Below are 12178 nucleotides of genomic sequence, written 5' to 3' on the forward strand. Positions count from 1 at the left end.
ACACAGAGTTTGTGCTGCAAAAGGTCCATTATTATCCCACATTGGAGAGGAGACAAAAACCACGTTAGGACCTAGCTGACATTTTGCTCTGGTCTCTTCTACAAGCTACATTGTTCTCTTGCATTAAGTTAATAGTCTACCTATCACATATGTATAGACCATTGAGGCGAAGGCCAGTAGGGAACAGACCATTTGGTATGTTGCCCTACTGTGTGCTCACTGCACAGCCCTACTGTGTGCTCACTGCACAGCCCTGTTGTGTGCTGCCAGACTCAAATATGCCAAAACATATTTTGTGACATCATGATATCGTCACAGTCAACGATGGCAGTCAAACATCGTCGATAGACGACGCAATCATAAAATGGCCCAACCTTAATGACTTTGCAGTCACCTTAACCTTAATGACTTGGCAGTCACCTTAACCTTAATGACTTGGCAGTCACCTTTTTAACTCCTCGTCCTGCTTTCGCTGGGATGTCCTTACCCCTTCTGGAGAGAGGGACAGAGAGCGAGACATAGAGAGAGACACGGGGAGCGAGAGAAACAGGAGGAGCGAGAGACGGGGAGCGAGAGAGAGACGGGGAGAGAGAGAGAGAGACGGGGAGAGCAAGAGAGAGACGGGGAGAGAGAGAGAGAGACGGGGAGAGAGAGAGACGGGGAGAGAGAGACCGGGGAGAGAGAGACGGGGAGAGAGAGACCGGGGGAGAGAGAGAGAGACGTGGAGAGAGAGACCGGGAGAGAGAGAGAGAGACGGGGAGAGAGAGGGAGACGGGGAGAGAGAGGGAGACGGGGAGAGAGAGGGAGACGGGGAGAGAGAGAGACGGGGAGAGAGAGAGACGTGGAGAGAGAGACGTGGAGAGAGAGACGTGGGAGAGAGAGACGTGGAGAGAGAGAGAGACGTGGAGAGAGAGACGTGGAGAGAGAGAGAGACGTGGAGAGAGAGAGAGACGTGGAGAGAGAGACGTGGAGAGAGAGAGACGTGGAGAGAGAGAGACGTGGAGAGAGAGAGAGACGTGGAGAGAGAGAGAGACGTGGAGAGAGAGAGAGACGTGGAGAGAGAGAGAGACGGGGAGAGAGAGACGTGGAGAGAGACGTGGAGAGAGAGAGACGTGGAGAGAGAGAGACGTGGAGAGAGAGAGACGGGGAGAGAGAGAGACGGGGAGAGAGAGACGTGGAGAGAGAGAGACGGGGAGAGAGAAACGTGGAGAGAGAGAGACGTGGAGAGAGAGACGTGGAGAGAGAGAGACGGGGAGAGAGAAAGACAGGGAGAGAGAGAGAGACGGGGAGAGAGAGAGAGACGGGGAGAGGGAGAGAGAGAGACGGGGAAAGAGAGAGACGGGGAGAGAGAGAGACGGGGAGAGAGAGAGACGGGGAGAGAGAGAGACGGGGAGAGAGAGACCGGGAGAGAGAGACGGGGAGGGAGAGAGAGAGAGACGGGGAGAGAGAGACGGGGAGAGAGAGACGGGGAGAGAGAGAGACGGGGAAAGAGAGAGACGGGGAGAGAGAAAGAGACGGGGAGAGAGAGAGAGACGGGTGAGATCAGTAAAAGGTTATATTATATAGACGGGGAGAGATCAGTAAAAGGTTATATTATAGATCAGTAAAAGGGGATGGGGAGATCAGTAAAAGGTTATATTATATAGACGGGGAGAGATCAGTAAAAGGTTATATTATATATAGACGGGGAGAGATCAGTAAAAGGTTATATTATATAGACGGGGAGAGATCAGTAAAAGGTTATATTATATATAGATGGGGAGAGATCAGTAAAAGGTTATATTATATATAGACGGGGAGAGATCAGTAAAAGGTTATATTATATAGACGGGGAGAGATCAGTAAAAGGTTATATTATATAGACGGGGAGAGATCAGTAAAAGGTTATATTATATATAGACGGGGAGAGATCAGTAAAAGGTTATATTATATTAGAGATCAGTAAAAGGGGAGAGATCAGTAAAAGGTTATATTATATATAGACGGGGAGAGATCAGTAAAAGGTTATATTATATAGACGGGGGGGAGAGATCAGTAAAAGGTTATATTATATATAGATGGGGAGAGATCAGTAAAAGGTTATATTATATAGACGGGGATAGATATATAGACGGGGAGAGATCAGTAAAAGGTTATATTATATAGACGGGGAGAGATCAGTAAAAGGGGAGAGATCAGTAAAAGGTTATATTATATATAGACGGGGAGAGATCAGTAAAAGGTTATATTATATAGACGGGGAGAGATCAGTAAAAGGTTATATTATATAGACGGGGAGAGATCAGTAAAAGGTTATATTATATAGACTGGGAGAGATCAGTAAAAGGTTATATTATATAGACTGGGAGAGATCAGTAAAAGGTTATATTATATAGACGGGGAGAGATCAGTAAAAGGTTATATTATATAGACGGGGAGAGATCAGTAAAAGGTTATTTTATATAAACAGCTTCATTTAAAGAGCAGCCAGAGTCTCACCCTCTCCCTGCTCCGACCGACACCACCTGCATGTTGAGCCCCCCTCTGCCACGCAGTGGTTTGTTCCCGGCCCACTGGCCCACCACCATGCCGGCTATCTCCAACTTCCCTCCCTGAGGGGGGATCGACTGCAGACCTGGGGAGACAGACCGGATGAGAATGTTTTCCATAACGGTTGAAAATGGTATAGTTGGAACACCTATCAGTACAATGATGATCTGGGTGTTTCTAATCTGGCAAACAAACACCAAGGCTTGTCTATATATGTGTGAACTGCGTGTATACTGTGTATGCGTTTGTTTGTTGTTTACCTGGGAAGCCTCTGGGTCGATGCTGGGCTGGGTGGTGGTGAGGATGATGAGGGTGGTGGTGAGGATCATTTGGGTGGTGGTGAGGATGATGAGGGTGGTAGTGGGGGGGCATGTTACCCATGGGCCGGGGGGGTAGAGGGGGTAGGGAGTAGAAGGGGGAGGGCGGAGGAAGGAAAGAGGGGGGAGAGGGGGAGGAGGACGAGTAAAGTTGATGCCATCTAGAATGGCCTGACGCATCTTCTCCACACGAGACACCAGCTCCTCCTGAAGGAGAGGACAAGGAGAGTAGAGAGAGATATACACATTGAGACATCCAGGATGGAGAGGAGAGAGAGAGATATACACGTTGAGACCCCCAGGATGGAGAAGAGAGATATACACATTGAGACCCCCAGGATGGAGAAGAGAGAGAGAGATATACACATTGAGACCCCCAGGATGGAGAAGAGAGAGAGAGAGATATACACATTGAGACCCCCAGGATGGAGAAGAGAGATATACACATTGAGACCCCCAGAATGTAGAAGAGAGATATACACATTGAGACCCCCAGGATGGAGAAGAGATATACACATTGAGACATCCAGGATGGAGAAGAGAGAGAGAGAGATATACACATTGAGACCCCCAGGATGGAGAGGAGAGAGAGGTATACACGTTGAGACCCCCAGGATGGAGAGGAGAGAGAGAGATATACACGTTGAGAGCCCCAGGATGGAGAAGAGAGAGAGAGAGATACACATTGAGACCCCCAGGATGGAGAGGAGAGAGAGAGATATACACATTGAGACCCCCAGGATGGAGAGGAGAGAGAGAGATATACACATTGAGACATCCAGGATGGAGAAGAGAGAGAGAGAGATATACACATTGTGACCCCCAGGATGGAGAAGAGAGATATACACATCCAATTTGTAAGTCGCTCTGGATAAGAGCGTCTGCTAAATGACTTAAATGTAATGTAAATGAGACATCCAGGATGGAGAGGAGAGAGAGAGATATACACATTGAGACCCCCAGGATGGAGAAGAGAGATATACACGTTGAGACCCCCAGGATGGAGAAGAGAGAGAGAGATATATACATTGAGACCCCCAGGATGGAGAAGAGAGAGATATACACGTTGAGACCCCCAGGATGGAGAGGAGAGAGAGAGATATACACGTTGAGACCCCCAGGATGGAGAGGAGAGAGAGAGATATACACATTGAGACATCCAGGATGGAGAAGAGAGAGATATACACATTGAGACCCCCAGGATGGAGAGAGAGAGAGAGATACACATTGAGACCCCCAGGATGGAGAAGAGAGATATACACATTGAGACATCCAGGATGGAGAAGAGAGAGATATACACATTGAGACCCCCAGGATGGAGAGGAGAGAGAGAGAGATACACATTGAGACCCCCAGGATGGAGAAGAGAGATATACACATTGAGACATCCAGGATGGAGAAGAGAGAGAGAGATATACACGTTGAGACCCCCAGGATGGAGAAGAGAGAGAGAGAGATACACGTTGAGACCCCCAGGATGGAGAGGAGAGAGAGATGTGAACTGCCTCCTACTCAGTCCCAGATGCTAATATATGCATATTATTATTAGTATTGGATAGAAAACACTCAGTTTCTAGAACTGTTTGTTCGCGGCCACCCTACTCTGGTGGTCCCAGCGCGCACGACCCACGTGGAGTTCCAGGTCTCCTGTAGCCTCTGGAACTGCCAATCTGCGGTCAACAAGGCAGAGTTCATCTCAGCCTATGCCTCCCTCCAGTCCCTCGACTTCTTGGCACTGACGGAAACATGGATCACCACAGACAACACTGCTACTCCTACTGCTCTCTCTTCGTCCGCCCACGTGTTCTCGCACACCCCGAGAGCGTCTGGTCAGCGGGGTGGTGGCACCGGGATCCTCATCTCTCCCAAGTGGTCATTCTCTCTTTCTCCCCTTACCCATCTGTCTATCGCCTCCTTTGAATTCCATGCTGTCACAGTTACTAGCCCTTTCAAGCTTAACATCCTTATCATTTATCGCCCTCCAGGTTCCCTCGGAGAGTTCATCAATGAGCTTGATGCCTTGATAAGCTCCTTTCCTGAGGACGGCTCACCTCTCACAGTTCTGGGCGACTTTAACCTCCCCACGTCTACCTTTGACTCTTTCCTCTCTGCCTCCTTCTTTCCACTCCTCTCCTCTTTTGACCTCACCCTCTCACCTTCCCCCCTACTCACAAGGCAGGCAATACGCTCGACCTCATCTTTACTAGATGCTGTTCTTCCACTAACCTCACTGCAACTCCCCTCCAAGTCTCCGACCACTGCCTTGTATCCTTTTCCCTCTCGCTCTCATCCAACACCTCCCACACTGCCCCTACTCGGATGGTATCGCGCCGTCCCAACCTTCGCTCTCTCTCCCCCGCTACTCTCTCCTCTTCCATCCTATCATCTCTTCCCTCCGCTCAAACCTTCTCCCACCTATCTCCTGATTCTGCCTCCTCAACCCTCCTCTCCTCCCTCTCTGCATCCCTTGACTCTCTATGTCCCCTATCCTCCAGGCCGGCTCGGTCCTCCCCTCCCGCTCCGTGGCTCGATGACTCATTGCGAGCTCACAGAACAGGGCTCCGGGCAGCCGAGCGGAAATGGAGGAAAACTCGCCTCCCTGCGGACCTGGCATCCTTTCACTCCCTCCTCTCTACATTTTCCTCCTCTGTCTCTGCTGCTAAAGCCACTTTCTACCACGCTAAATTCCAAGCATCTGCCTCTAACCCTAGGAAGCTCTTTGCCACCTTCTCCTCCCTCCTGAATCCTCCGCCCCCTCCCCCCTCCTCCCTCTCTGCAGATGACTTCGTCAACCATTTTGAAAAGAAGGTCGACGACATCCGATCCTCGTTTGCTAAGTCAAACGACACCGCTGGTTCTGCTCACACTGCCCTACCCTGTGCTCTGACCTCTTTCTCCCTCTCTCTCCAGATGAAATCTCGCGTCTTGTGACGGCCGGCCGCCCAACAACCTGCCCGCTTGACCCTATCCCCTCCTCTCTTCTCCAGACCATTTCCGGAGACCTTCTCCCTTACCTCACCTCGCTCATCAACTCATCCCTGACCGTTGGCTACGTCCCTTCCGTCTTCAAGAGAGCGAGAGTTGCACCCCTTCTGAAAAAACCTACACTCGATCCCTCCGATGTCAACAATTACAGACCAGTATCCCTTCTTTCTTTTCTCTCCAAAACTCTTGAACGTGCCGTCCTTGGCCAGCTCTCCCGCTATCTCTCTCTGAATGACCTTCTTGATCCAAATCAGTCAGGTTTCAAGACTAGTCATTCAACTGAGACTGCTCTCCTCTGTATCACGGAGGCGCTCCGCACTGCTAAAGCTAACTCTCTCTCCTCTGCTCTCATCCTTCTAGATCTATCGGCTGCCTTCGATACTGTGAACCATCAGATCCTCCTCTCCACCCTCTCCGAGTTGGGCATCTCCGGCGCGGCCCACGCTTGGATTGCGTCCTACCTGACAGGTCGCTCCTACCAGGTGGCGTGGCGAGAATCTGTCTCCTCACCACGCGCTCTCACCACTGGTGTCCCCCAGGGCTCTGTTCTTGGCCCTCTCCTATTCTCGCTATACACCAAGTCACTTGGCTCTGTCATAACATCACATGGTCTCTCTTATCATTGCTATGCAGACGACACACAATTAATCTTCTCCTTTCCCCTTCTGATGACCAGGTGGCGAATCGCATCTCTGCATGTCTGGCAGACATATCAGTGTGGATGACGGATCACCACCTCAAGCTGAACCTCGGCAAGACGGAGCTGCTCTTCCTCCCGGGGAAGGACTGCCCGTTCCATGATCTCGCCATCACGGTCGACAACTCCATTGTGTCCTCCTCCCAGAGCGCCAAGAACCTTGGCGTGATCCTGGACAACACCCTGTCGTTCTCTACTAACATCAAGGCGGTGGCCCGTTCCTGTAGGTTCATGCTCTACAACATCCGCAGAGTACGACCCTGCCTCACACAGGAAGCGGAGCAGGTCCTAATCCAGGCACTTGTCATCTCCCGTCTGGATTACTGCAACTCGCTGTTGGCTGGGCTCCCTGCCTGTGCCATTAAACCCCTTCAACTCATCCAGAACGCCGCAGCCCGTCTGGTGTTCAACCTTCCCAAGTTCTCTCACGTCACCCCGCTCCTCCGTTCTCTCCACTGGCTTCCAGTTGAAGCTCGCATCCGCTACAAGACCATGGTGCTTGCCTACGGAGCTGTGAGGGGAACGGCACCTCAGTACCTCCAGGCTCTGATCAGGCCCTACACCCAAACAAGGGCACTGCGTTCATCCACCTCTGGCCTGCTCGCCTCCCTACCACTGAGGAAGTACAGCTCCCGCTCAGCCCAGTCAAAACTGTTCGCTGCCCTGGCCCCCCAATGGTGGAACAAACTCCCTCACGACGCCAGGACAGCGGAGTCAATCACCACCTTCCGGAGACACCTGAAACCCCACCTCTTTAAGGAATACCTAGGATAGGTTAAGTAATCCCTCTCACCCCACCCCCCCTAAGTTTTAGATGCACTATTGTTAAGTGACTGTCCCACTGGATGTCATAAGGTGAATGCACCAATTTGTAAGTCGCTCTGGATAAGAGCGTCTGCTAAATGACTTAAATGTAAATGTAAATGTAATGTAAATGATGTCTGTGAGTATAACAGAACTCATATAGCAGGCAAAAACCTTAGAAAAAATCCAACTGGAAGTGGGAAATCTGAGGTTTGTAGTTTTTGAACTCACCCCTATCGAATACACAGTGGGATATGGGTTATGTTGCACTTCCTAAGGCTTCCAATAGATGTCAACCGTCTTTAGAATGTTGTTTCAGCCTGCTCATGTGAAGTGGGGCCAGATGGGAGCTGTTTGACTAATTGGTCTGCCTACAGCCTCATTCTCAGTCACGCGCTTTCACTTGAGAGGTAGCTCTCGTTCCATTGCTTTTCTATAAACAATGGAATTCTCCGGTTGGAACATTATTGAACTTTTATGATAAAAACATCCTAAAGATTGATTCTGTAATTAGTTTGACAAGTTTCTTCGACCTGTAATATAACTTTTTGAATGTTTTGTCCGAATGGACCAGATCGCGCTTTTGGATTTGTTTACCAAACGCCCTAACAAAAGAAGCTATTGGACATAAATGATGGACATTATCGAACAAAACAAGCATTTATTGTGGAACTTCGATTCCTGGGGGTGCATTCTGATAAAGATCATCAAAGGTAAGTGAATATTTATAATGCTATTTATGAATAATTTTGACTACCCAACATGGCGGATATTTTTCTGGCTGGGTGGGCTCTGAGCGCCGTTCTCAGATTATGCTTGTTCCATAAAGTAAAAAAAAAAAATCTGACACAGCGGTTGCATTAAGGAGAAATTTAGATAAAGTTCCCATGTATAATAGTTGAAGTATTTCTGTGAATTCATGTGGCTCTCTGCAATATCACGGCATGTTTTGGAACTACTGAACATAACACGCCAATGTAAAATAAGATTTTTCGACATAAATATGAACTTTACCGAACAAAACATACATGTATTGTGTAACATGAAGCCCTATGACTGTCATCTGATGAAGATCAAAGGTTAGTGATGAATTTTATCTCTATTTGTGCTTTTTGTGACTCCTCTCTTTGGCTGGAAAAATGGCTGGGTTTTTCTGTGCGTTGGTGGTGACCTAACAATCGTTTGTGGGGCTTTCACTGTAAAGCATTTTTGAAATCAGACACTGTGGCTGGATTAAAGATAATTTTATCTTTAAAATGGTGTTTAATACTTGTATGTTTGAGAAATTTGATTTATGAGATTTCTGTTGATTTGTATTTGGCACCCTTGCAATTCCATTGGCTGTTGGCGAGGGGTTCCGCTAGCGGAACGGGTTTCCCGTCTGCAGGCCCAGACGGCATCCCCAGCCGCGTCCACAGAGCATGCGCAGACCAGCTGGCTGGTGTGTTTACGGACATATTCAATCAATCCTTATCCCAGTCTGCAGTTCCCATTAAACGACTACCGCTCCGTAGCACTCACTTCCGTCATCATGAAGTGCTTAGAGAGACAGTTAGGACTAAACAGGTAGGACTAAACCCTACGCTGCTCACTATACAACAGGTAGGACTAAACCCTACGCTGCTCACTATACAACAGGTAGGACTAATCCTGGATGCTGATTGGTTAAGACCGTGTTCCAGCCAGTGTCTATTCCACAAGTTACCCCAGAATAAGGCTATGACATTGAAATGCCTATTTACTCTGTTCCATCTCACAGCGCAATGCACTGTCATCAGCCCAGCCAGGCAATTTATGAACTTGATCTCCACTTTAAAAAAGCATCTAGATATTATCTCCCCTTGCTTATAGCTACAATTTGTTTTTCATAAATGGAGATTTGTATAACTCTTGCAGTCTGTCTATCTGACATTTGCAACACTGTTTCAGTATTGAAATTCGATCTCCACTGTTCCATAGTTAAAGGGTTCGTGCTATCCGGGATAATTGGTACAACCCGACACCACTGAAGTTGACATTTAAAATGGTTAAGGTTTGGGTTATGGTTAAAACAAGGGTAAGGACATCCCAAGGATCCCGGATAGCACTGACCATAGTTAATGAACGTTTTAAGCGAGACAGACAGGTTTTTCAGCCAGTCGAAATCATGAATTAGCATGAGAATAGGGTTAGGGTTAGTGTTTTCGGAAAGTATTCAGACCGCTTCACTTCTTCCACATTTTGTTACGTTACAGCCTTACTCTAAAATGGCTTTAATAAAAACATGTCCTCAATCTACACACAATACCCCAGAATGACTAAGCAAAAACAGGCATTTTTTGTGCGCAAATTCATTAAAAATAAAAACAGAAACACCTTATTTACATAAGTATTCAGACCCTCAGAAACCAGATTCTCTGGTCTGATGAAACCAAGATCGAACTCTTTGGCCTGAATGCCAAGCGTCACGTCTGGAGGACGTGGTGGTGGCTGCATCATGCTGTGGGGATGTCTTTCAGCAGCAGGGAATGGGAGACTAATCAGGATCATGGGAATGATGAACGAAGCAAAGTACATTGAGATCCTTGATGAAAAGCTGCTCCAGAGCAGGACCTTAGACTGGGGCGAAGGTTCACCTTCCAATAGGACAACGACCCTAAACACACAGCCAAGACAAAGCAGGAGTGGCTTCGGGACAAGTCTCTGCATGTCTTTGAGTGGCCCTGCCAGAGTCCAGACTTGAACCCGATCGAACATCTCTGGTGACCTGAAACTAGCTGTGCAGCGACGCTCCCCATCCAACCTGACCAAGTTTGAGAGGACCTGCAGAGAGGAATGGGAGAAACTCCCCAAATACAGGTGTGCCAAGCTTGTAGCGTCATACCCAAGAAGACTTGAGGCTGTAATCCCTGCCAAAGGTGCTTCAAAGTACTGAGTAAAGGGCCTGAATACTTATGTAAATGTGATTTCAGTTTTTTATTTTTAATACGTTTGCAAAAAATGCAAAAAATCTGTTTTTACTTTGTCATTATGGGGTATTGTCTGTAGATTGATGCAGTGGGAATCCATTTTAGAATAAAGCTGTAACGTAACAAATTGTGAAAAAAGTCAAAGGGTCTGAATACTTTCCAAATGCACTGTATAGTGTACACTGTATACACTGCACAAAGATATGTCCATAGATAAACAGGAACAACGAAATGTAGCTAGTTTGCTGTGTAGTGTTTGTGTTAGCTGTGTTGTTGCATAGGTAGCAAGGGGGAAAGGTCAGATAGCAAGAGGGAAAGGTCAGGTAGCAAGGGGGAAAGGTCAGGTAGCAAGGGGGAAAGGTCAGGTAGCAAGAGGGAAAGGTCAGGTAGCAAGGGGGAAAGGTCAGGTAGCAAGGGGGAAAGGTCAGGTAGCAAGGGGGAAAAGGTCAGGTAGCAAGGGGGAAAGGTCAGGTAGCAAGAGGGAAAGGTCAGGTAGCAAGGGGGAAAGGTCAGGTAGCAAGGGGGAAAGGTCAGGTAGCAAGGGGGAAAGGTCAGGTAGCAAGGGGGAAAGGTCAGGTAGCAAGGGGGAAAAGGTCTGTCACCAGTCAACAAATGACCAGTGAACCTTGGCTGGAAACAATGCAATGGATAGACGGCTTGGGTAGCAACCTCAGGACTATCTCCCCTGGAAAGGATGAAATAGTAGGAATAAATGAATGTTAATAATTTTAATATGCTGGTAGCCGTTGTATAAAAGTGATAATGGCCTCAATAACGTGGTTTGGAGGATGTATTGGCACGGTCTGTCGGCCCGAGACAAAACACACTGTACCATTATTTCCTCCAAACCACAGCTTCTCGGGCATTATCACTAAAATAGAAACGTCACTGCTCACTGGGGAGAACGACGCTAACTTTGAACGTTAAATGAAATCCCCAGAATACATTTGGGCCCATTTACAAAGCTAACAGACTGAATATCAACATCTACCATGTGCAAAAGCGACCTGTTCCTGGTTTCATGGTGTATTCCTGAGTCTTCCCCTTTAAATTGACATAAAAGTGTTGACTGGGGGGCGTTTCTAAGTACAAGAATATTAAGGTTTAAAATAGCTAGTGTCAACACTTAACCTGTTACTCCTACCCCCTACTTTTTTGAACATTCTGTTAAAAATCGCGCAACATTTCAGCGCCCTGCTGCTCATGCCAGGAATATAGTATATGCATATGATTAGTATGTGTGGATAGAAAACACTCAGACGTTTATAAAACTGGTTAAATCACGGCTGTGACTATAACAGAACGTGCGTTTCTCTCGAAAAGCGCAGGAAAATCTGATCACTGAAAATGGAAATATATATCCATCCGCCACTTCAACCCATTGTTAAAGGCGAACCACAATAAATGGGGCTGAGGTTGCAATACCTACAGCTTCCACACGATGTCAACAGTCTTGTCATTTGCCTAGGCTTTGTTTCTTGGTCAAACGAAGAAGAGACAAGCCATTTGTTCAGGTCTCCGACCGGATATTTTGGTTGAGATTTACCCGGACATTTTTTCCAGACGGACAGCTAAAGAATATACATCGCCTCGTGATCAATTTGATTGCTTATTAACGTGTACTAATACCTAAAGTTGCATTACAAAAGTATTTCGAAGTGTTTTTTGAAAGTTTATCGTCAACTTTTTTAATTTTAAAAAATGACGTTACGTTATAAGACGCTATTTTTTTCCGTTTATCACAGTCTTCATAGATCGATATCTAGGTTATATATGGACCGATTTAATTGAAAAAAAGACCCAATAGTGATTATGGGACATCTAGGAGTGCCAACAAAGAAGATGGTCAAAGGTAATGAATGTTTTATATTTTATTTGTGCGGTTTGTGTAGCGACGA

At 47.2% G+C, this 12178-nt stretch overlaps 1 protein-coding gene across 1 annotated transcript in view; it reads right to left on the reverse strand.

Annotated features, from left to right (window-relative positions):
- Positions 1-446: 446 nt before the first annotated feature.
- Positions 447-12178, reverse strand: part of LOC124045435 (constitutive coactivator of PPAR-gamma-like protein 2) — a 71905-nt gene continuing 60173 nt past the window's right edge. Inside the window, exons 13-15 of the mRNA XM_046364721.1 lie at positions 2790-3053; positions 2479-2614; positions 447-492 (exon numbers count right to left, since the gene is read on the reverse strand). Coding sequence (XP_046220677.1) covers positions 2573-2614; positions 2790-3053 — 306 coding nt within the window. The 3' untranslated portion in view covers positions 447-492; positions 2479-2572. The remainder of the gene's footprint in view (positions 493-2478; positions 2615-2789; positions 3054-12178) is intronic.

This window comes from Oncorhynchus gorbuscha, linkage group LG10, assembly GCF_021184085.1.
Source record: "Oncorhynchus gorbuscha isolate QuinsamMale2020 ecotype Even-year linkage group LG10, OgorEven_v1.0, whole genome shotgun sequence".
Taxonomy (NCBI): domain Eukaryota; kingdom Metazoa; phylum Chordata; class Actinopteri; order Salmoniformes; family Salmonidae; genus Oncorhynchus; species Oncorhynchus gorbuscha.